Source organism: Pelodiscus sinensis, chromosome 5 (genome assembly GCF_052426305.1).
Source record: "Pelodiscus sinensis isolate ZL-2025 chromosome 5, ASM5242630v1, whole genome shotgun sequence".
NCBI classification, from domain to species: domain Eukaryota; kingdom Metazoa; phylum Chordata; order Testudines; family Trionychidae; genus Pelodiscus; species Pelodiscus sinensis.
This window is the reverse complement of record NC_143056.1, coordinates 99,107,521-99,133,424: the sequence shown is the minus strand read 5'-3', so window position 1 is coordinate 99,133,424 and position 25,904 is coordinate 99,107,521. Positions and strand designations below refer to the sequence as shown.

Genomic DNA, 25,904 nt, shown 5'->3' with positions numbered 1-25,904 from the left:
ACCTTCTTAAAGTCCTGATCTTCACAACATTCTCTAGCAAGGAGTTCCACAGGTTGACTGTGTGCTGCATGAAGAAAAACTTCCTTTTGTTTGTTTTAAACCTGCTACCTATTAATTTCATTTGGTGACCCCTAGTTCTTATGTTATGGGAACAATTAAAAAACTTTCCCTATTCACTTTCTCATAATTTTATAGACCTCTATCATATTCCTCCTTAGTCTCCTCTTTTCTAAGATGAAAAGTCCAAGTCTTTTTAATTTCTCTTCATATGGGACCCATGACAAACCCCTAATCATTTTTGTTGCCCTTTTCGGAACCTTTTCCAATGCCAGTATATCTCTTTTGAGATGAGAAGACCACATCTGTATGTAGTATTCAAGATGTGGGCATACCATGGATGTATACAGAAGTAATAAGATGTCCTCTGTCTTATTCTCTATCCCTTTTTTAAGATTCCTAACATTGTTTGCTTTTTAGACTACCACTGCACACTGAGTGGATGTTTTCAGAGAACTATCCACAATGATTCCAAGATCTCTTTTGAGTGGCTACAACTAAATTAGTCCCCATTATTTTGTGTGTATAGCTGGGATTATTTTTTTCTATGTGCATTACTATGCATTTATCAACATAAAAATTAATTTGCTATTTTGTTACCCAATCATCCAGTTTTGTGAGATCCTTTGGAAACTCTTTACATTCTTCTTTATTCTTAAGTAGTTGAGCAGTTTAGTATATCTGCAGATTTTGACACCTCACTCTTTACGCCTTTCACCAGATCATTTATAAATAGGTTAAATAGGATTGGTCCTAGTTTGGACCCTTGGGGGACACCACTAATTACCTTTCTCCATTCTGAAAATTTACCATTTATTCCTACCCTTTGTTTCCTGTCTTTTAACCAGTTATCAATCCATGGGAGGACCTTCCCTCTTATCCCATGACAACTTACTTTACTTAAGAGCCTTTGGTGAGGGACCTTGTCAAAGGCTTTCTGGAAATTTAAGTACACTAGAACCCCCTTATCCACATGCTTGTTGACCCTCTCAAAGAACTCTAGTAGATTAGTAAGGCATGATTTCCCTTTACAGAAACCATGCTGACCTTACAGAAACCATGTTGACTTTCCCCCAACAAATTATGTTCATCTATGACAATTCTATTCTATTCAATTCTATTCTTAACTGTAGTTTCAACTAATTTGCCAAACTCTGGCATTAGACTTACTGGTCTATAATTGCCAGGATCACCTCTAGAGCCCTTTTTAAATATTGGCATCACATTAGCTATCTTCCAGTCATTCGGCACAGAAGCTGATTTAAAAGATAAGTTACAAACCACGGTTGATAGTTCTGCAAGTTCATATTTGAGTTCTTTCAGAACTCTTGGGTGAATGCCAACTGGTGTCAGTGACTTGTTACTGGTAAGTTTATCAATGTGTTCCAAAACCTCCTCTAATGAGACACCTCAATCTAGGACAATTCCTCAGATTTGTCACCCATAAAAAATGATTCAGGTTTGGGAATCTCCCTTATATCCTCTGCCATGAAGACCGAAGCAAAGAATTCATTTAGTTTCTCTGCAAGGAGTGTCTTTGAGTGCTCCTTTAGCATCTTGATTGTCCAGGGGGCCCACTGGGTGTTTAGCTTCCTGCTTCTGACGTACTTAAACATTTTGCTATTACTTTTTGAGTTTCTGGCTAGCTGTTCTTCAAACTCCTTTTTGGCTTTCCTTATTACAGTTTCACACTTAATTTGACAGAGTTTAAATCCTAGTAAGGAAAATAGAAAGGAGCATAAATTCCACTTTGTAAACAATGCTTTTTTCTCTCTCACTGCTTCTTTTACATGGTTGTTAAGCCTTGGTGGCACTTCTTTGGTTCTCTTACTATGTTTTTCAATTTGGGGTATACATTTAAGTTGGGCTTCTATAATGGTGTCTTTGAAAAGTCTCCATGCAGGGATTTTACTTTTGGCATTGTACCTTTTAATTTCTGTTTTAACTAGCCACTTCATTTTTGTGTAATTTCCCCTTTCTGAAATTAAATGCCAGAGTTGGGCTGGTGTGATGTTTTTCCTACCACAGGGATGCTAAAATTTTATTATATTATGATCACTATGTCCAAGTGGTCCAGTTATACTTACTGGGTTGGTTTTATTTGTTGGCAGGGGATAGAGCAACACAGCTTTCTGAGCTAACGCATGGCTACTCAACTTTGGAAGCACCGGGGGCCACAACAAAACTCATTGCATATGCTGAGGACTGCACCATAAGTGTGGTTGCAAATACATGAAAATATATATGCAAATAGTTTTTCACACTGATGGGCATGAACACAAAGATTAAGGCAAGACTACACAACACGCAGAGCCCCTTTAAGTCAGTTCTGTTGATATTAATAAAATGCAAGTTACCCAATTTCCACCCATATGACAGCACTTTTAATGAGCAATGACAGTCCAGGAATTTAACTGCTAAAACGTGTATCAACAGAAAACCATTATATTTACTACTTGTTAATTCTGGCTCCCACCCACGAGCCGCATGTTGAGCCCCACTTAAACCCAAACTGCACTGCGGACCGTGAACAAATGGGCCGTGGGCCACATGTTTACTAGCCCTGCTCTAAGGTGTGCAGTGCAAACGTAGTCTGAATTAGTTTCTCACACTTAGAAGTTCTCCCTGCAATTTAGGACTTGGTAGGGCACAATGAGCTCTATCACTCCTCTCAGCCTACATCTACACTGCAGTCTTCTTTCAGTAGGGCATACAATAGATATTAATTAGCTTCACTAGCATGGGTCCAAGCAGCAGTGTAGAACAGCTTAGCTAAGCAGAATATGGTCACTCCTGAAGGTTGTGAGTACGTATTAGGGATGAAAAATCCAAATTAATCAGTTAACTGGTTAAATGTTAGGTCAATCTAACTGGCTAAGTGGGATTCTGGCCCCCAGGCAGCAGCAGCAGGCTCCCATCCCTGGCCCCGGTGCTGCTGTTGCTGCCATCGGCAAGAGGCTCCTGGTGCTGGGGCTTGGGATGCTGCCACTCTCCTAGTCCCAGTCCTGAGGCTGCTACTGGTTCTCAGAGTCACTGGGGCAGCCCTCTGCCCATGGCAGGCTACGGACAGGGGGCTGTTCCCAGGCACCGGTTAACCAGTACCCAGTAAGGTAACTGTTTAACCAGTTACCTGGTCACATCCTTAGTATGTATCCTACAATGCTATTTGCTTGCCCAAACCACACCTTCCCATCTACTCTGCTGTTTTTAACCATGTAGTATCCTGCAGCCTTTCAGCATTACAGAAAAAGACAATTGGCTCGTAGCTGTTGGATCCCTTCCCCCTACAGGACTGGAAGCAGGGGACATTCTGACAGCTCCCTTACAGGGAAAGATTCCTGCAGTGGGGATCAAACTTTCTCCACTGTCTCCCTCCACCAGAGCCTTTCCTCACAGTAACAAAAGGCTCTGGCAGCAGGAATTTGCCCCACCCCCACCCCCCGGGCAGAGCTGGAAGCCAGTGCGCTCCCAGCCCCACTCCCAGGGAGCTCCCCTGCCACCTGTATCAGAGGCAGCAGCACGGGATGACAGGCGGACTAATTCGTGAGAGGAGCCAGTTTAAATTTTAAAAGCCAGCTCCCCACGCATATCGCCTCCTGCCTGCCCCACCCCCAGCGCTGCTGCCTCTAATAAAGAGGCAGTATCACGTGGGGGGCAGCAGGAGCAGCACTGGCTCCTGCCTGCTCCCCATGCTGCTGTCTCTTTGGGAGGCAGTAGGAGGGGGTAAGGGTAGGTGTTTCTGCGTGAACCAGTGTGCGCAGGGAACCAGCTTAGAAGTCATCTTCTCCCCTCCCTCCCTTGCTACCTTTAGTACAGAGGCAGCAAGGGTGGGGAGTGTGCATGTAGTCATTAGGATTAACCACGGAGCCCAGGCTTACCAATTAATCATTTAAATGACTATACACCAGCATCCCTACCCATCAGACATTGGTATCTGTGGATACTTGAGGGATATGTACTGAGAGAGCAGTTCGTTCTCCTTGTTTTTTCAATATTTTACCTTCTTGCTCACTCCAGATCTTCAAAAATGGGTGACACACACCAGCAGGGCACTGTAGGGATTCTTGTACTGCCTCTGCCTATGTTGAACTTGCAACATAAATAAGTGCTAGATTTTAGTTTTAAGGTCTGTTAATAAGTTTGGCCAATATGATATATTTTTTCTTATGGGTTTACAAAGTTTATTCAATAATTTGTGTGTGTTTTTCTTTTAATTGTGTTTATAATAAGAAAAAGGCTTTAGTTTCAGGCTTCTAAAATATTAGTACTCTATAGACAACAAGTAAAACAAAAATAATTTTAGTAACTGACAGATACCCGATTTGTTTAATTAGTATGAAAGGTATAAACTTGTTAAAATAGGCATAAATATCAAAATATTTCTCTATGCCAATTTTAACATGTTTTAGTTATCTAGAGTTTTTATCTGTAATACAAACATTCATTGTAATATGCAAACTGATAAGTCTAGACTGGCTTACAGATACTTGGAGTTGTTACAATATCGTGTCAGTTTTTCTACGAAAAAAATGTGTAGAATTAAAATTCTTCTGAAAACAAATAATTTATATCTACTGCATATGCCAACAGCAAAGTTCTAAGCCTCCATTTTGGTGGGTTTTAATATTCATTGTTACTTTATATAATCTCAATTATTCGACAGTTGTTATATAAACACAGACTGCGTTAAATATGAGACCCTTGAGGGGAGAAGTAATATAGACAAAGCAAGCTGTGTTTTAAATCACTTAATAAAGGTAAGGAGAACCCTAAACTCTTCAAAACAGGAAAACCCCTACCAGGAATGTGTTAACTTGCTCTGCCTAGATTAGAGTTTTAAAACATTAGTAAAAATGTTTTAGAAAAGATGTTTTTCAATCCACCTTTTATCCTATTCTCGACAAATCCATAAGTGAATCTTTTGGGAACAAAAGTCTGGGAAGTTCGGAGCCTAAATACCTGGGAAGATCTGGGCCCCCTCAGACTGCTTTCAGAACCCAAGGAAGCCCCATCCCATTACAGGAAGAGGAAAGGAAAAGTAGGATTCAAGTTTAATTGCCCAAATATTAGCATAGCAACAGAAAAATCCATTATGCTATCCTAACACTGTATTTTGCCTTTCTATAAAACAGTAATTTGGAGCTACATCTATATATAGATAAATAATATAATTAATCAAATAATAAACTAATAATAATAAGATTAAAAGAAAAAATATTCCAAATCCTAAAAAAAAATCAAGTTCACAAAGTTAACCTGAATTATACAATGTAACAGCAAACCTGATCCTATAAAATCTTTCGTAAATATTTTTTCTCCCAGCTTTTTCAAAAAGTGTCTGAACCCTCTTGGACACGTTTCTGCACAGAAAGCGCACTGCACCTTTCAAAACTGATTTATTGGAAAAGGTAACCGTGAACGAAAGTAATATGATGCTACAATCAAAAATAGGATGAAACAAAAGCTGCGAATGTAGCAAAGAGGTTAGGTGAGCTCAAACACAGCAGCTTCCTCTGGTGGTTTAGGATGAGGTCTCCAAAAACTCCCAATACCCCAGAATGTGTAGCCTACTCTCGCAGCGCAGGGACTGAACCTACAAGACACGGTATTGTTCTTGACGCTGCATTCCTCATTAGTCCATGCCGTTAATAAACCGGGACCACGCCTTCCACTGGGCCGCTTGTAACGTTGCTGTTTCGCAGTGTAAGGCACCGGGAGAACGCTGCTCCTTTGTACAGCTCGCGAGGCACGTTTGCTGTATGGGGCTGCCCCCGGACTCGCAGGAGGAAAACGTGAACTCTTGAACCCTAGCTACGGATTCAACACAGCCCTTTGGAGAAGGGGAAGCCAGCAACTCTCCCTGCCCCAGTTAGCCCCCCCCCCCCGTACCCCGACTCCTCATAGCCTGCTACGAAATCGAGCTGGAGGACCGCACAGGGAAGGCGTCCGCTGCCAGCCTGCACCCATCTTCCGGGGCAGGGGGAGAGAAAGAGGCGCTGCCCTGGCCATTGCGAACGTGCGTGAGCCGGGCCGCCTGCCCGGATTCCTGCCCTTCCCCCGCCCCCGCCAGCAACGCGCCCTGGCCCAATGACCGCCCCGGGCCTCGCTCCTTAGCGCCGGGCTCCGGCTGCGCCCCAGAGCGCGGCTCCCTCCTGCAGCCCGGGCGCCCTGGTGGGCCCAGCCCCATGGGGCGCCCCTCAGCCCCCCCTTCGCTAGGGGCCCCTCTCCGCCCGCACCGCGCGGGGAGAGGACCCCATAGGCGGCAGGGGACCCAAGGCCCAGTCTCAGTCCTCGGCCTTTCCTAGCGCAGCCCCCCCGGCGGACCCTCCTTACCTGGGCTTGAGGCTGCTGGCGCCTCGCTCGTAGGCCCAGGCGGCGGCGGCGGGTGGCTGCGCGGCGGCGGTCGGGGCCAGCGGGTCGGCGAAGCTGGCAGTCGGCGGGTAGTTCCTGTCCATCATGGGGGCGGCCAGCAGGGCCCTGCGTGCGGGGCGTCAGCAACCGGGACCGAGCGGGGCGGCTGGGAGCGGCCCCCCCTTCCCTCATGCGGGGCGGGCAGCGCCGCGCTTCCTCCCCCCGCCGCTCCGGGCCAGGCCGCTGAGCGCCCCCCCACACACACTCCGCTCAGCTCCGGGCGGCGGCGGGCGGGCGGCTCAGGGGAGCTGCACACGGAGGCGGCGGCAGGGGCTGCGAGCCGCCCAGGCGGAGACCCATGTCGGGCTGCTCCTTCCCAGGATGCACCTCCCCCTCCCAGCTCACTGGGGCCGATGGGCTTCGGCTCCCGCGGCCGGGGGCAAGGGAGGCCTGTCGTGTGGCGGCGGGGGGCAAACCCTTCAGGGCAGCGGGGGATGGGCCGAGGCTGGGGTGCTGCACTCTCGCCTTGGAGGAAGGCGGCGGCCTTAATCCCGCTTGAAAGGGAGCCGCAGCCTGGCCATAAGGGTGAGTCGAAACTCCGGGGGGGGGGGTTATAATCCGGATCGAGGAGCGACTCTACCCCGCCTCCAAGTGCTAGGGCTGGGGATTTAATCGGCGTTGCGGGCTGGAATCCGGAGTCTCTTTGTGCGGGAGAGGAACGTGGAAGCACCGGGAGGAGGGGGCGGGGGTGTCCCTGGCTGGCGGCCCACTCGGGGGAAAGCGGCGCTGGGTGAAAGGCCGGAGTGTCATTTTCCCTCTCGGGCCGGCGGAGCTGCGGCAGGTGAAGTGCCCGCTCTTTGCCACGCCCACCGGGCACTCCCGTAAGCTTGCTCCGGCCGCGCGCCTCGCACGCAAGAAGGCATCGTCTCCTTCCCCGGCCCCAGAGCGGCCGCCCGCACCTTTTCCACTCCCCGCGGGTCCTTTGCGCGCTGCTTGTCTAGTTTACAGCCACCTTCCCCGCTGTCGTCGTCCGCCGTAAACGGGCAGCAATCGCTGCCCTGGAGCAGGAGGGACGATTCCCCCACCTCCTTCCTTGCATTATAGGTGGACCGCCCTCCCCCCCCCCATTGGACAAATTTTCCCTACTGGGGAATATGGTGACTTCTATCTTATTTTCTTACAGCCCTACCGTACATGTCCCACTCCGACGCTTTATATTCAAAAGCAGGTGCCAAGCGTCAAGGATGTGCGGGTAGTTTCTGAACTTCAGTGCTTCCCCCTCCCCCCATACTCCCAGCTATCACCACTACCGCAGCAGTCCCTAAAGAGATTACCTCTTGGGGATTAGTTTGAAGGCAGTTGTACAAAGTTTCCTCTAGTTGGTAAGGAAAAGGTTTGTTGGGGGTTTTTGCTGATATATTTACAGTCTAACTCGGGCTTTATGAAATGTCTTAGTCCCTGCTATCCCTGTTTGAAAACAGTTCTCTTGCAGACAATCTGGAAGTTTATATTGAAGGAATAATAATAATAATTAATAATAATAAAGTCCCTCCCATAACAATAAACAGCATAGATGTTAACTATTCAGAGAAACAAAGGTGCCATTGAAACAAAATCAAATATCTTAACCTATTTTGTTCCACATTATTTATAGTAGGATGTTCATATGTTTGGCTTTTAATATGTAGACTAATCAAAATACATTTAATTAAAGTACAATATAATAGTTATTCTTGATTCTCACATTTCTGAAGAGCCTCACGGGGAGGTCTGTACAGCTGCAGAGACCCACTCATGGATGTCTTTGCAGGATTGAGGCCTAGACAAATCCAAGACAGGAATATTAAGAGGAAGATAAGGAAAGGAGAAATGAGGGATTCAACTGTATAATAAAGCAAAGTGGAAGGATTGTCAGGGGAGATTTGAGGGTGCAGTTTGAATATGGTTGGTGAACTGAGAGAGTGTTTCAGATTTAGGAAATACTATGTAAAAGGCAAGAGAAGAAGGAGAGAATTAAAAGCAAGAAAAGAAGAGTGCAGGCCATGCAATGAGGAGTAGAGACCTGAGAAGTTGGTGGTAAGGAGCCTTAATAGTGAAGATGAAGAATTTAAACTACACTGCCTAACATTAAATAGAAGTTTTAATGTTAGATAGTGGTGAAGGAACAGTCAAGGATTTGTTGACAGTAGTCTAGGCAAAATAAAATTATGGCTTGAACCAGTTTTGGCAGTGGAGAGAAACAAATATGCAGATTTTAGGAATGTTTTAAAGACAGAAGCAACAAGATTGGGCAAAAGTCTGTATATGAGCAGACAAGAAAAAGGTGGGGGGGGGGAGAGTGAAAGATTAACCAAGTCTGTGAGTGACTGATTACAAAACAAACAGAGTGGTCCCTATAAATGAAAAAAGAGAAGACTAGAGAGTTAGGGACATAGGCTAGGAGTTCAGTTTTTGTCATATCTAAGGAAGCAGCACGTTATCCATGAGACAGGAAGAAATGAAGGTTTGGATATAAGTGTAGAGGTAGATGTGAGAGTTATCAGTATAGGGGCAGTAAGAAACCGTGAGAGTTCATAAAGTCATATGGGGCAAGGCTAGAGAGCAAAAGTGCAGGGACCAAAGAGAGTTTTCCTTCTCTTTACTGCTGTAGCTGCCCTGAAAGAGAGTGGGTGAGGTGGTGGAGAATATACAGGTTGCTATTTACATCTGAATTAAACATGATGACAAAAGGGACCTCTTTTTTATGATAATGCTCAAGTAAATATAGTTAAGGCTATTGAAAGTAGCATTTCTAGCAGGAAAGGATTTACATATTGTCTTGATTTTCCTGCAGGATCCCAAGTAATCTACATAACAATATTACAATTATAATACATTGTTTCCTTCACAAGTATGAGAGAGTGATGGGGAAGGAATTACAGACACCCATACCACACACAATACCTTGCCAACCTGCAGTGTTTGGTGTCAAGAGACTATGCTAATGCAGGGCTCCCATACAAGCTTTGTTGCCACAAGTGTAAATCAGCAACATCCTAATAAATGGCAGCACTATCAGTAAATTTTGGCAACTATAGTATTCTACTGTATTACATATTTTGATTATACTATTAGAAAACAGGCAAGGGAGAATGTGTGTACTGTCTATGTAAAGTCATGGTAAATAAGACCACGTGACTTTATGGGTAAGAAAAACAGTACAACACACATACTAGTTTTCTACATTAAATAGCAGGCTGCTACAGTACAAACATATTTCCCATAATATTGCTGAGTAAGGTCAGGAGTATTGAAGAAAAGTTGAGACACATCTGATTTTGTTCATGTCTTTGCAGTGGTGGCAGCTAAGACTGATGAATGAACAGGGCATAACTTGCATTGCTAATGTCCACATGTGCAAAATATAGTCAATTTATCTGTTGGTTTGTACTTTATGTACACAGAAATCCATTTGCTCTAATGTCAAGCACTGAGATCTTTGCAGCTTTTTGGTATACTGAAATTGGTTGTTTGCCTCCTTTCTATACTGGGAAATCCATTGAGCTCTCCGTGTTTTATATTTTCGTGCTTGATTATTGTTTGACTTGAAGGATATTTTTTCATTCTTTTAATGCAAATGGGCTCAGAAAGATTGGACTTAGAAAGAATCCGTTCTTCATATTTTATCTCATAGGACTTTACCAAAAGATCTTTCAGTGATTTCCCAAATGATTCTTTGATTGTCCTAATTGCTATTTGATGTTCAGTACTTAGATTTATTTAAATGTATTATGACAAAGCTCCTACTTAAACTCTGGGGGTCCTGCATTTTCAAGCAGATTTGCTTGCCTCAGAGGCTCACAATAGCTGTCAATTTTAGACACCACACCTAGAGCATTAGTTTGCTATTTGTCGAGTTCTTTTAATCATTGGTCAGTTTATGATATAAGGGAAGAATAAATTCCAGTCTTTCTCCTATGTGGAAAGCCCACTTTCCTGCCCTCATGTTCACCTCTGCAAATGCTAGCCCCTCTCAGGCTGCCAGGTTGCCCACCAATACAATGGTGGGGGTGAGCATGGATGGGGACTCCAGGATCATTGCCACCATTAAGAAGGCCCCCCTGAAAGGCAGGAAGGGTCAGGGGACTAAGAAGGGCAAGAGCCTGCCCAGAAGGCAAAAACCTCCCATGGCAGCATCTCTCCCAGCCCCAGTGTCAGCCACGGCTTCCCCTCCACCAGCTCTAGGAGCGCCGGTGTCCTGGCCCTCCGGGCATACGCCCAGGTAGACCTCCCTGCCCGCTCACCACCTCCTACTCCACTCAGGCTGCCTCTTGGAATTTCATCCTCAGTGGCTGCCCCTGACCAGGAGGCATGGGGTCCATTGCTTCCTGTTGTCAGCCTCATCCTATGTGGAGACCTACATGAAGGTGCTGGCAAGCATGGTGAGGTCTGTGGCCATGGTGGCAGCCTCTAAGATGTTTGGGAAGGTGGTTTTCTTCCTGGTGTCCAAGGCCACTGTCCAGGAGATGGTGGAGAGAGGTTTAGCAGTTGGGCTCCAGCTCCTCTGCATCCCAGCCCAGGGCCCTAACAGTGGCAGCACAGGCTGCCACTGGGTCAACAGGGATCCTGGCTGCAACATGCCCAGTGGATCAGTGGGGATCCTGACTGCAACACACTGCCAGTTAACCTCCATCTCAGCTGACCCTAGGTTGGCTATGCCTAGGCTGCTTGCGGTCCTCCCTGGGGGCCTACCTGGCTCCATGATTGTTATGCAGGGTTCACCGGAGACAATGGTGCTGGCAACATGACCATGGGCTCCAGATCTAGCTCCAGCTGGGGTCCAGGAGTGCAAGGTCTGGGCAGGAGGTGGTGTGGTGCAAGGTCTGGCCAGAGGGCAGGCTGTCCGTCTGGGGGGCAGAGGGGAATCTGGCCAAGGGTGGGGTGAGGGATGTTTGTCTGGCCAGAGGGCAGGGGTGGGTGTCTGGGTAGAGGATGTGTGTGTGGCGGGGGGGGGGAGAGAGAGATCTGGCCAGGGGGATGGGAGGATTTTGGCCAGAGGGCTGGGGACAAGCTGCCTGGCCTGGGAGAGTCGGGGGCGGGGGGAGAGGAGAGTGAGTGACGGGGTGTGGGCATATTTGGCTCACGACGCATAGGTTGCTAACCCCTGCTGTAGACACTTCTTTCCCAGGTGTCTGGCTGATGGGTCTTGCTCAGGGTCTAATTCAGTGGTCTCCAACCTTTTTAACCACAAGGCCACTTTTTCAATTTAAGTGCAATGTAAGACCTACTTAAAATCCTAATAACCTTCTCTCACTTCCTTCCTGCCCCTTCTTTAAGGCCCTGCCCCTGTTCCACCCCTTCTCCAAGGCCTCACCCTGCTCACTTTATCCCCCTTCCTCCCTCATCCTTACTCACTTTCACCAGGCTGGGGTCCTGGGCAGAGCAAGGGATTGGGGTCTAGGAGGGGGTTCAGGGTGCAAGCTCTTGGAATGAATTTAGGTTCAGAGGGACTCACGTCTGGGGCAGGAAGTTGGGTGCAGGAGGGGGTTCAGGGCTGGGACGGGTTCAGGAAGCAGGCTCTGGCTGGGCACCTTTTAATTGAAATGATGTCCGTGTGGTGGAGCAGTGGAGTTAAGGCAGGCTTACTCCTGCCCTGGCCCTTCCCCGCTCCTGAAAGTAGTTGGCATGTACAGCAATGGCTCCAGGCACTGAGCCCACAGCTTCTACTGGCCATGGTTCCCCATTACTGATCAATGGGAGCTGCAGGAGCGGCGTCTGCAGGCAAGGACAGCGTGTGGAGACCCACTGCTTTGCCTCTCTCAGGTGCTACAGGGACATGCGAGCCACGTACAGGAGCACAGTTCCCACAGAGATGATGACTCCAGCCACAGCAGGGTAGGCATTTTAGTACTTACTGCTTAAAGAATTACATTTAAGCATAAGAGAGAAATGAAAATGATGAAATGCACTGACCAGTCAAAAATCAAAACTAACCCACTTTGCAAGCAATAAAAGGAGTAACAACCCCCCGATGTATGTGCTGGGTTGTGAGATGAGTGGGAAGGACAGTGTGTGTTTGTGAGAATGACAGACACACATACAGTGGCTATGTCTAGACTGGCATGATTTTGCGGAAATACTTTTAACGGAAAAGTTTTTCCATTAAAAGTATTTCCGCAAAAGCGCATCTAGATTGGCACGGATGCTTTTGCACAAAAAGTGCTTTTGCGCAAAAGCATCCGTGGCCAGTCTAGACACGATTTTGTGCAAGAAAGCCCTGGTCGCCATTTTAGCAATCGGGGCTTTTTTGCGCAAAACAGTTCTTCCCTGTCTACACTGGCCCTCTTGAGCAAGTATTCTTGTGCAAGAGGACTTTTTCCCCAAGTGAGAGAGTGAAAGTATTTGTGCAAGAAGCACTGATTTTGTACATTACAAAGCTAGTGCTCTTGCGCAAATTCAAGCGGCCAATGTAGACAGCTGGCAAGTTTTTGCGCAAAAGCAAGTGCTTTTGCACAAAATCTTGCCAGTCTAGACACACCCAGGCTGTGTCTACACTGGGCCACTTATTCCGGAAAATCAGCCTCTTTTCCGGAATAAGCTGCGAGCTGTCTACACTGGCCCTTGAATTTCCGGAAAAGCAACGATGCTCTACTGTACAAAATCAGCCGTTATTCCGGAAAAACTATTCTGCTCCCGCTCGGGCATAAGTCCTTATTCCGGAACACTGTTCCAGAAAAGGGCCAGTGTAGACAGCCCAGTAGTCTTTTCCGGAAAAAAGCCCCGATCACGAAAATGGCGATCGGGGCTCTTTTCCGGAAAAGCGCGTCTACGTTGGCCACAGACGCTTTTCCAGAAAAAGGGCTTTTCTGGAAAAGCAGCCTGCCAATGTAGATGCTCCTTTTCCGGAAAAACTGAAAACGGAATAGTATTCCGTTTTAAGCATTTCCGGAAATTCATGCCAGTGTAGACACAGCCCCAGTGTGAAAACTGACAGATTTGCATTGCCAAGCTCCCTCCACCCCTTCTATCTGTGTGGAGATGGGGTACAGCAGTGGAGGGAGGAGGGACACCCTGACATCAGCACTCCCCTCTTCTCCCTCCCACACCCTAAACAACAAACAGGAGACTCCCAGGGAGGCAGCTTCAAGGCAGAGGGCAGGAGCAGCATGACAGTGGCTGGAGGGGCAACTGAAGTGCCAGCACTTGATAGCTTCCTGACCAAACCAGTCAGGGTCACCTGTCAGAGGCTCCAAGATCTACTGGTAGATCCCAATCTACTGATTGGTGACCACTGATCTAGAGATTTCCAAGTTGTGGACTGTAAACAGCTGGTTCGTCACATGGTGCTGAATCTTGATTTTGGCTGCTTCTCCAATAATCAAAGCACCACAGAAAGAAGATCTTACCTGGAAGCTCATAAAAGTAGCTGAAAATAAGGCCCCTGAAAGCAGCTTGATTTATGAGAGAGCTGAAGTCAGCAGTGGGACTGGAGCCCCCAGCAGAAAAGATGTGCCCAATGGGGCAGGATGAGACCTGGTGGCTGGACTGCATGGTTAGGAAAGAATGGAATTAAGAAAGAGGTCTACATGTGCAATAGGTGACCAAGCAGCGAGGAAGGAGAGAGAAAGGAAAGGGAGCATGGTAACAAAGGATGTGCAGAATCACAAGGCAAGGAAAACAAGATACATGGGAAGAAAAGATCAAATGAAGAGCCAAAATAAACTGTAATTAATTCTTCAAAAGATTATTAACATACATTAATTTTCTTCTCTTGCTTTTCCCTGTAATCAATTGCTGTAGTTACCGTGATTGCAAAAGAGAAGGTAGTGGTGCATAAAGACATCTTCTCTGAATCCATGTCAACACAGTGAAAATATTTTAGAATGCTTATGCTATGTTTTGATCTAAATTACTTAGGCTCCTTTAACTGAGTTTAATAGTCTAGTCAAACTCCAGCTCACTTAAATGAGAACAGGATTGGGTCCATTGTTAATCCATTATAAGAACTGACACTCCTAAAATGGAAGTTAATCTCATGGTGAATTTTCAGTTTTTGTCAAATTGTTCAGGCTAGTTCTATTTAGTGAAGGCTATAAAACGATTTACAATTTGAATTAAAATATGTAGGATTTGTAAGGAACTAGCACAGAAGTTATGAAATACATTAACACATTTCCATGCAAGTTTTTAGGCTTCTAGTTTTACTGCATGCAGATGGGAGATGTTCTAAATGATAATATTGTCCAATTTAGGGTAAGATTTTATTGTTAAACGTAGACAATGATGAAGGCTTTGGTACTTACCTTACTTTGTGTCAAATAGAGTACAAATAGGGCATGGAGGGTTCTGTATTCTATTATCTCTGATTCTAGATCATATCCACTTCCTTTACTATTACTATTTTTTCCCAACACTAGCAGCCCTGAACACTATACCTGGGATTTCAAAATTAAACTGGTTTATTTCTGCAAGCCAAATTCTGCCATTTGCTACATGAATACAATCTCTATTTCCACAAATTCTACACTAGGTTTTCTAGCTCTGAGATCAGAATTTGTTTGTAGAATCTTTACATGTATGGATAAGTTCATTTTAAATAAATAAGTTTGCTACTGGCATAAACAGGTGCACCTTGAAGTATCATACACCTAGTGTATCATTGTTTTAATTCCTTTGTTCATCATTCTGTGCACAGAACAGGTCAGTATATTACTGTGAAATGCCTCCAACAGATCTAGGACTTTAAAAACAACAACAGCTGGGCAAAACCTTTGGAATAAAGCAGATTAAACTTTTCTAGTTATAAAACCAAAATGCTGTCCACATATTCACAATCCTTCAGAAGACAAGAGTGGGGAATGGGTTTATTCTAGAAAGGAATTTACAATTTTGTTGAAAACCATGAAGAATACTAAGGTTTCTTATGATTGTAACCCAAAGTCAAGCAAAATGTGTCAGCTTCTGCAAGGTTTCACCTTTTAAAAAATTTGTTTGAACTTGAACACTATGAATATTAAAGTGCACAGAATTGACAAGTTACATGCAAAGTGAATTTGTATGGGTCTAATGGTAACCCCTCAGATTAGATAGCAGGGCTTTGAATCGCTGAAGCAAAGTTGAATTAAACACATTGCCAGGAATTGATGTAGACAAGTTTGGGTTTTTTAAATTTAGTTTCTTGACAAGTGGTGAAAAATAATTGCTAAGACCAGGCCTTAATCACAGTGGTGTTGAACTTTTCATAGCATGGACTTTCCCATCCAATTCATAACTACACTAGTGAAGTCACAAATATACCGAATGACTGCGTGGCAATGAATATAAACAAAATATTTCCATGTATTGAAACTTTTCTCAACAGGAAGGAAATACATTTTCTCATCTATCTTTATTAAATTTCCTCCTAATCCACTGGCTGTATCTACATTGGTGCGATCTTGCACAAAAGCAACTGCTTTTGTGCAAAACTTGCTGCCTGTCTGCACTGGCCGCAAGTTCTTGCGAAAGTACACTGACGTTCTAATGTATTAAATCAGTGCTCCTTGCACAAAAACTCTGATGCGCCCGCTCAGGAATAAGCCCTCTTGTGCAACTGTTCTTGTGCAAGAGGCTAGTGTAGACAGGCAACATAAATTTCTTGCCCAAGAAAGCCCTATGGTTAAAATGGCCATCAGAGCTTTCTTGCACAAGAGAGCATCTACACTGGCATGGATGCTCTTGCGCAAAAGCACATCTCTTTTGCAAATGCATATGCGAGTGTAGACGCTCTCTTCTGGAAGAGTTTTTGTACAAGAACTTTTCCGCAAAAGAGTTCTTGTGCAAGATCATGCCAGTGTAGATGTAGCCGCTCTTTTTTTCAGCCTGCCTACCCACTCTCTTCCCCAAATGCCCATGTCCTGGCTTATCTTCTACTCCCCTTTTGCTCTTGGACATCCTTTCCTTTTTCTTCTGCCTATTACCTCAACTGCTCTGACGTGTTACCTAATTCTTATCTATAAACATTTTGCTGCTACTTCTGGCTCCCATTTCTGATAGCTCCTGCTGTTGGCTAGCAGCCTCTGCCGTGCTGTTCCCTTCGTTGGCACAACAATTGACTCCTTAAGGAATGAGCAAGGCTCTTCTGTGATAAAAAAACCAAGAACAACAATGTAACCTTTTTGACATAAAGAAACAAAATGCAACCTGTGACCTACCACCTTTCTGCAGTTTACGCTCAAGTGAGGACTGCTTGTATTTGGCAGTCGCGGGATAATCCCTTGCATGAAGAGATTAAGTCGTCAGCACACTGGAACCCTTTATAATTAATAACAATTTTTGTCCCTTTTGTGTAGTAGTTTTAACTTCCTGTTGCAGGGTGAATGCATGTTCCTTCTGCTGTGGTTGGGTTTTGAAAGCATTTACTTGGAGATAGTACTTTTCACATTAATATGGAGATTGGCACATTTTCAGCATTTTATGAGGAGGGAAATAGAACCAGCACATGATGTCAAATATGCTATACCGTTTCCTATTATGGCAGAGGGCTTACGGCCGAGATGTACTTAGGATTTATGGGGCCCTACGCAGTACTATTAAACTGGTGCCCCATGCCTGACAGCAGCCTTGGGGGAGGAGAGGATAACAATTTTTTAGAGCTTTGATTTTATAATCTTCAGCAACACACTGATGAACTTTTTACGGCAAATTTTAAACTACTGTCCTATAGATTAATATGGTAAATTCAGAAACTGATAGTATATACCTGGAGTTAACACATGCTTGTTAAATGGCTTCATTACCACTTGAATGGCTCTTTCCTAGACTCGATGTTCTGCTAATAGGTCTGGAAGCTTTTTCACTTTTAACTTAACTGGATCCTCTTTGGAAGAAGCAGAGTCACAGAACAGGGACAGGAAAATGTGACATTAACACCCAGTGATGCCCCACATTTTCAGGTGCCCCACACAGCTGTGTATTCTTGGTGTGGGCAAGGACAGCCTTGGCTTGAGGGCAGAGTGAAACACTCTGGTAAGATTAGGCAAACATCTAAAGTTACCACAGTTTTGGAAAGAGATGTATTATATAAATATTACAAAGCAGTCAGGTGTTACTGTTAAAATTACAGAACAGCTGGTACATTTTGGGAACATGTACAGGTTCTGAAGTGGTTAACAAATGGAGTTTATTGCTTTGAAAATTGTATAGCTGATAAATATATTAGGGTATGTCTACACTAGCCCCCTAGTTCGAACTAGGGAGGCTAATGAGGGCGACCGAAATTGCAAATGAAGTGTGGGATTTAAACCTCATGGAATGTTTAATTGGTAATTCAAAGTGAGGGGTTTATTCCGGAATCGCCCTTCTCTGCTGTGTGTAGACGCGGGCAGTTCTTCCAGGCTAGTCAATTTCCAAAATGGCGACTGCCCGGGAACATGCTAATGAAGTGCACGATATTTAAATCCCACGCTTCATTTGCAATTTCGGTCACCCTCATTAGCCTCCCTAGGGGGCTAGGATAGACATATCCTTAGAGATATAAATACAGAAATAATTTCAAATGGAGGCAGAGCTCACCTCCACCTTTTTATGGCTCAAAACTTCTCTGTTGTAACACATAAGAAAAGGTTGATAATCATGGCTTTAATAAACTATTGATCACAATAATCAAGTAGTTTCATTATCTGTTTACAGCTGTTCTCCCTCCATCCCCCAAGACTGGTGGTACAAATCTAACCAAAAAGTAAAATGACAAACAGCTGGAACAAACCCATTAAAACAAAGGATTGTGCTTGTAAAATTTAACTGTTTGTTTGTTAATAAGTATCTTCCATAAGCAAGTTTGACAGCAACATAGTTGTAGGCATATACAAAGTATCCAGTAAATTTTGATAAATCATTTCATTTTGCATCCAAACACATTCTCCTTGAAGTCAGAAACTTGCTATTGACTTCAGTGGGAGCAGGATCTAACCTCTCCAGCCCTTCATGAGCCAGGAGATAGTTCCCTGACTCACTTTTCACATAGTACTTAAGGTTTTGCTGTTTCACTATGTCCATAAAAAAGTGAATTTAATAATTTCACATGTATAGTGTCTTTCATTTGATCTCAAGATCTATTATAAAAAGTTAGATATCTTTACTTTACCCTATTAAAGAACAGTCAAGGGATTTGTCCAAGCTTATTCATTTGGCAGAACAGGAAGCAGAACATAGAAATGCTGGTATCTATTCATTTGTGTCACAGACATGGGCGGTTGGTGAAGGTAGGGCTAGGAGAGGGAAGCCCCCCATCCCCTCCCCCAACCATGGGGAGGCGGGGCAGTGCGCATGCCCCCCCCAACCCAATGCTGGGGAAGGAGGACAGGGACACACATACCCCAGCCTCCTCCGCCTGGAGCACAGGGAAGGAGGAGGGTGGCGCATATCCCCAGCTTTGCTGGCCCCGGAGCATGGGGAGGGTGGAGAATGTGCAGCTCCAATCTCCTCGGCCCCAGAGCACAGGGAGAATGGAGGAGGCTCCAGGCAGGAGGGCGGGCACTGGGGACAACAACACTTCACCCCCAGAACGCCTACAGCCGGCACTCTGGGGATAGAGTGTGGGCAGGGTCAGGGGAGAGCCTTCCCCCACCTATTATACCAGCCGCCCATGGCGACAGATATGGCAATGTCCTGCAATATTTTTTGAAGACCTTATAGTATTAAGTGTATGCATTATTGTGGGTTGGGATGGCATGCAACTTCTTTATGGGGACAGCGGAATAAAAATTGTAATATCACACAGTATCTTTGAATGGTTTATGTATGATTGTATTATTCCAAGTCAGAAGGCTACCAAAGCTTATCCAGGACTAGAAACAGTGGCAGATCAACCAGTGTGTAACCATCTCACAGAGGAATCACCTCCTGTAGAAGCTCACATATTAAATCAAACCAGTTTCTTTAGAAACCAACAGATTTCTGGATAGCCTGAGGTTAAACTGATTCAAGGCCTCCTTTCTGATCCAGCAAACATACAGAACCTTGTATCGACAGTATGAGCACCCCAGTCCTTCAGGAAGGATTGGAAGAATATGATTTACTAAGGCCCCGATATAATTATGGGTGACCTCTGATAATGTTTTCTCAGTAATTCTTTCATCTTAAAAGTAGGGTGTGCACGCATATATAAAGAACTGTGTGGTAACTTGTGCAGCTGACAATTACAGCTATTCCTAGCCTTCAAAGAGAAAATAAAACTCAGACAGGGACCTGTTAGGCAGCCTGGCTTTCTGGGAATATTAGAGTGTAACCAGCTTGGGGGGGGGGGGGGAAATCAGTGAGAAGAGTAGAGTTGAGTTTCTCTCACAAGACAGGCAATGGCTGAGGAGCTTAGAGCAGGTATCACCGAGGGACCACAGAAAGGGAATACAGGTGTACTTGCCCTGAACTGAGAGAACTTGCTCCAACCAGTATTTATACAATTTTATAAATCACACTCCAGGGATGTGTGAAGGATTTTGAAGTTGGGTCAATTTAAAGCCTTACAATTGAAAGGAAACAGAGAAATTAAAAGCAATTAGGTACAGAAGTGACGTATCATTTGCATTTAAACCTGTTCTGTGAAAACTGAAGTAAAAACACCGTATCAACAAATACAATTTAACGTAGGAAAGAAGGACTTGAGTTTATAGCTGTTAACAAGGCCTCATTCTGTTCTGTTTTAAAAATCACTCCTATTCAATACATGCCTTTTACGAAAGAGAAAAATCATTGCTACTAAATGCATTGATACTAAATTTTAAATTTGCCCTACTTGAAAAAAACAACAATCCAAAACATTTCAAAGGTGCCCTCTGATGCAAATTTTGTTTATAATCAACCTTTAATAATAATAATTGTAATTCTAAAGAGTGGATAAAATTGCAAATGTGATGACCATTCTGAATACATGAACATGTATCACTTACATTTTTCCCCATAGGCTGTGTCAAGACTGGCCAGTTTTTCCCGAAAATCAGCCGCTTTTCCGGAAAAACTTGCCAGCTGTCTACACTGGCCACTTGAATTTCCGCAAAAGCACTGACTTCCTACTGTAAGAAATCAGTGCTTCTTGCGGAAATACTATTCTGCTCCCGTTCAGGCAAAAGTCCCTTTTGTGCAAAGCTTTTGCACAAAAGGGCCAGTGTAAACAGCTCAGATTTGTTTTCCGCATAAAAGCCCCGATCACGAAAATGGCGATCGGGGCTTTTTTGCGGAAAAGAGCGTCTAGATTGGCATGGACGCTTTTCCGCAAAAAGTGCTTTTGTGGAAAAGTGTCCGTGCCAATCTAGACGCTGCTCCAAAAATGCTTTTAACGGAAAACTTTTCCGTTAAAAGCATTTCCAGAAACTCATGCCAATCTAGACGCAACCAATAGTGTATATATTTACATAAATATCCCTAAACAAAAGATCAGAGGGTCACAGGAATGAAGGTAAGGAAGGGTTGGGGTATGAAAGACAAACTTTGAAAAATTCTTCCTTTTTAGAGGAATTCTCACTTCTTACTTTAAAAGTTTAATCTTGAAATAAATTTGATTACACTGTCTGCAACTATGCAAACATTTAAATAATATTTTAATTAGTTTTGTAATATAACAGATTATAAATGAAAGATCAACAGCTATCAATTGAAGTATCTAGTGACTAAACATTAGCATTAGGAGCTAGTGTCTTCATATTTCATAGTCTAAATAAGTGTAGATCCTTTAAACAAATGGTAAAATTAAACAAGTTGCTACTTCGTTCAAAATGACCTGTAAAATATTTTAAACAACGTAATATTAGCCTAAGTGCAGGTTTAACTGCTCAAATCTGGGACACTCTGGCCTGGGACCACAGCTGTTGCTGGACCAAAGAGCCTTGGCCAAAGGCTGTTGGGGAGCCCCAGTCTAGGGATCCCAGCAGCACAGGCAGCAGAGGGGCCGGTGATCCACAGGGCGAGGGAGCCTACTGGGGTCAGTGGTGGCTGGGAATGGGAGCCTCAGGGATGGGGATTCCTGGCTGCACCAGCCGTAGCAGGGCCGGGGATCGTCAGCAAGGAGGGGCATCAGGGAGCATCGTCTGGATTGGCAAAATCCCTCCTTCCGGACTGGTCAGGTCCTGGGGGTGCCTGACCAAGGAGGTCTAACTTGTATTTTATTGTAAAGCAATAACCTATTCACTTTGTAAATGATCAACTTTAAAGAAGCTTGGCTTTGCAGAGTTTATACAAGCTGGCTGTGTCTACACTGGCCCCTTCTTTGGAATAGGCATGCTAATTTAGAACTTTGGAATCGGGAAATGTGCGGGGGATTTAAATATCCCCCGCGGTATTTAAATAAATATGGCCGCCGCTTTTTTTCCGGCTTGGGGAAAAGCCGGAAAAGAGCGTCCAGACTGGCGCGATCCTCCGGAATAAAGCCCTATTCCGGAGGATCTCTTATTCCTGACTTGAAGTAGCCACTGTGTACAGCCAGGCGGTGCAGATCTTACTTTTAACTACAGGTTGAACCTCCCAGTTTGGGCACCCTAGGTACCTGACTGGTCTGAACCAGAGAATTTGCCAAACCACAAGAGGTCAATATTGTCTAGCAGCATCACCAACACTGCCACTGCTTACTGGGCTCTTAGAAGACATTTAGCAGTAAATCAGAGTTAAATCACAGCAGAGCCAGGACTGGTGGCTGTAAACAAACTTAATGGGACTGTGGGACACTTGGCTATCCATGATAAGTGGACATCCAGGAAACTAAAATCATGCCAGATCACAGATGTTGCTGGACCAGAGAGTTCCAGACTAGAGAGGTTCAACCTGTAGACTGGAAAGGGAGTGGTGGTTTAGGCCTGTTTTCCAGAATTAGTTCAACTTCTCACTCCCTATTTTTGAAGTGACATCATTAATAATCCCATTGTATGAAGCTTGACAAAAGAGTGGTTCACCTTGAATGCAGGGTGGTACTTTACAACTCTTCCATTTCTGTTGCACTAATTGGGGTGCTTTCAATTCAGGACACGTTTATCATATCAAGAATAATCTTCCTTTATTAACTTTCCTTTTCCAAATCAATGTTTCTTATGCCACCCAGCTTTAGTTTAATATGTGGAAAAGCATGGATTTACATAAGGCACAGATACTGAAGCCAAAACTGTCCCATTCATAGGATGGTTTGGGCAGCTTCCCTGGGTCCCACACTCTGGGGGAAAGGGGGACCCACAAGGCCCAGGGCAGCCTAATAGATTACTAGGCAGCCTGGGTCGAGCCCATCCCAGCACTAATCAGCGGTGATGGGAGTTACAGGAAGTGGAAAAACCCAACCCCAGCCTGCTCCACTCTATCATCTCCCATCTGGGTCCCGAAGTGGCTGGGAGAATGGAGTGGGCTGGGATCTGGTCATTCCACTTCCTGCCACCGTGGTGAGTGTAGGAGGCCCAGCCTGTACTACCAGTGCCAGGCATCCCGGTAATTGCCCAGGTCACACAGCTTGGGGGCAGGAGGTGGAGCAGGGGCAGAAGTGTAGGGGAGGGTGGGAAGAAGCCAGGGTTGTCCTAGTCCCCACACTTTCCTAGGGACAGTCCTGACTGAAGCCAGGTGCATTGACTCTGGCAGAAAACTGGTGGGCATCCATTAGTTGGCAAAAAAGGTACAAGGAAAGTGTCTGGCTAGACAAATACTCTCAACATTTCAAAGTGTAGTTTGTTTGCTATGTCAACAGGTTTTCTTCATTGGCGGTAGGCACCTAGTTGGAATTACTTCCTTCTTTTACAAATTAAGAGTTAGATTGTACAGTCAAGTGAATATGCTGACCTTATTTCACATACAGTTTTATTTATATTTTTTAAAATGATGCAATGTTTTTGGCACATGTACAAGATACAATTCAGATCAATGTCTCAAAACCTCAAACTGTCCCATACTCCTCTAGACCCTTCTTCAAGTCTCTCCCCTTCAGTTACAAAGCTCTTTTCACTGCCCCCTGCAAAAAAAGCCTGGGAGAGCAAATGAGCCATGCAAAGTGAGCAGGTTAACAGACTCGGGACCTGCAGCATACAGTTGAGGAGACAATTCAGTGGCCAAGCCCTTCTCGCTAACAATGTCTGGTTTCACGGCAGGCCCTAGACCTGGGCAACCATCCTGGATGTGCTGATAGGGCGCATATGAATAGGGTCACCTCACCTTACCTGGGGCCAGTCAGCTAAGCAAGAGGGGGAACCCAGCAGCCAGCTCAGCCATAGTAAGGGAGGAAAGAGGCATTCACTTGTCTCAGGTAACTCCTCTGTTCTTGTGGGAGCAGCAGCAGGGTGCCTGGGGGGAGGGGGAAAAGGGTGGGAGCTCCTCATTCTCCCTGGACAGAGGGCCCTGTAGAAGCCCTGTGGGGAGAGGCTGTGCTGGAAGAGGCTTGGGGTAGGTGCCTGAGTTTGGTGGGGATTGTGTGTGTGCATGCAGCTTCTCTCTATGTTCTGGCTGGCTGGGGTTCAGAGCAGCCCTGCTATCTGGGGGGAGGGGGAGTGTTAGTGTGGAGTAGGTCTAGGTCCCCTCCCCTTTTCTTCCCCTTTAGGGATGTTAAAATGTGTTTAAGTAACCGTGTAGCCACTGATCAATTCAGGGGACACACAGGTGGAAGGCTGCTCCCAGGGAGCTGGCGTTCGCAAAAGCTGGCTCCCCACATATGCCAGGAGCCTGCATGTAACCATGAAGGTTCACAATGAGCCCAGGCTCATTGCTTAACCAGGTACACGGTTCCTTTCACATCCCTATTCTCCTTTACCCCTAAGAACCTCACAGAGGAACTGGGGGGGAGGGGTATGACACTGGAGTTGTTGGGGGGAACCTTTAAATTGTGTCAGGGCAGGGGGCCTTGTCAAAGCTGTTGTTGGGCACAGTGTTGTTTCTGGATCAAGATTAAGAATAAGGAAATTTTCTTTGCTCCCATCTTAATCTGCAAACCTTCTTCATGCTCTGGAAGGCACCTGAGTTCCGAGTGTGAGAATCTGAAGTGTGTGATTGAAACTGCAAGTTACAACAGTCAGGCTCTTAAACTCAAAGGGAACTCAGTGGGAATATAGACTCTGCCCCATCTTCCCCACCCCTCTGCAGTGCTTCAACGCTGCTGCTCTGGCTTATAAAAAGGCTTGATAGAATGCACTTTTTATTTTGTGTAACTTTGTGTACTATATGTTTTAAGTTTTTTGTCTTTTTATAATTTTCACAGTTGTGGGAAATTATGGAGGAAGGTTTGATAATTTTTTAATGACAGAAGAAGTTGAGATACAAAGAGTTCAAAGTTGTTAAAACACAGACAGAGACAGGGTGGGTGAGTTTTTTTTTTTTTTTTTTAAACAGTTTTGGTTGGTGAGAGATTAGCCTTTTTGAACTTTGCAGACCTGGAGAAGAGCTCTGAGGAGTTCCAAAGGGTGTCTCTGTCACCAACCATATTTGGTCCAATTAAAGATATTACTTCACTCCCCTTGTGAAGTACCACCTGGGCACCAACATGACTACAACAAAACAGCCAAAACCACCATATCACATGCCAATATCTACAAAATAAATATCCTAACACCAGACATGATTTGTTGATTTAACTATTCATTCATTTGTCCATTTGTAACAAGCTCAGTTCAGAAGTTTATATCGCTAAATTTTAACTAACAAGTTCTCAAGCAGCATTTTTCTTGCTCTCCCTACCTGTAACTAATTTAATTATTACTGATGGAAATATTTCAAGATTTCTGTGTACTGTGAAATCAGCTAAGGGTTGGTTTTTTTAAAAACAAAACAAAACAAAACCCAAAAAACCCTGGAGATTTCAGGTGCCTAAGTATCCTCTGGAATCAGTTAAACCCAGCCCCACCACAATCTGAACTGGCCCTCCCCGGTGAGTCAGGAGTGACCAGAAGGCTGCAGGAGGGCCATGGGCAAGATGCAGTGCCCATCTGACAGCATGGAGCTCGCCAGGAACTGCAGGCCAAGGGCTGCGCAGCAAGGGAGCTGCCAGGGCTTCTGCAGAGCAGCTCAGACTGTGAAGGAAGAAACCACTGAAAGGCAAGTGGCCCACTCAGGTTTTTCACCTGCTATTTCATTTCACAACCTGATGTCATTCAAAACCAGCAGCCACCTTTTACGTGTATCTTGGGGAAAAATATGTAATCTAAAATAATCCATTCCCCATGTAGCTCTACAGGAAGGGCTTGGCCAAGGACTGCGACAACTCCCTTTGCAAGGGGGAGAGAGAATAGCCCTGCACTCAGGGGAGCAAAGGACTGAGCAGCATCCAAGGGAAATGGGGGTGGGAGGGAGGAGGAGGCACCATGCCCAGAGTAGGGAGTACGGGGGCGCCAAAATGTAAGTTTGCCCAGGGCACCATTTTCCCTAAGGTTGACCCTGTCTGGTTTACACCCTCCTTGTGATTAGGTATTTAAATGCAGTTTAACTGTTAACTGGTTAAACATTATGTTTAACTGGTTAACCAATGAAAAGGGGCACAAGCTGGAGCAGGCTCCCCCCCACCACAAGGCCAGGCTGGAGCACCCCTCTCCCTC

The 25,904-nt window shown here is 45.0% G+C and overlaps 1 protein-coding gene and 1 long non-coding RNA gene across 4 annotated transcripts in view; one reads left to right on the top strand and one right to left on the bottom strand.

Annotated features, from left to right (window-relative positions):
• The window catches only part of QSER1 (glutamine and serine rich 1), a 110,068-nt gene extending 103,291 nt beyond the window's left edge, over positions 1 to 6,777 (bottom strand). The window contains exon 1 of one of the 3 annotated variants that reach the window (XM_006110276.3): positions 6,391 to 6,777. In XM_006110276.3, the coding sequence (XP_006110338.3) occupies positions 6,391 to 6,515 (125 nt within the window). In that variant the 5' untranslated portion in view covers positions 6,516 to 6,777. The remainder of the gene's footprint in view (positions 1 to 6,390) is intronic. The other 2 variants (XM_075927810.2, XM_075927809.2) reach the window with 2 other exon arrangements.
• A 78-nt stretch (positions 6,778 to 6,855) lies between these two features.
• Positions 6,856 to 25,904, top strand: part of LOC142829186 (uncharacterized) — a 48,253-nt gene continuing 29,204 nt past the window's right edge. The window contains exons 1-2 of the long non-coding RNA XR_012903589.2: positions 6,856 to 6,993; positions 12,093 to 12,282. This is a non-coding gene — a long non-coding RNA (uncharacterized LOC142829186). The remainder of the gene's footprint in view (positions 6,994 to 12,092; positions 12,283 to 25,904) is intronic.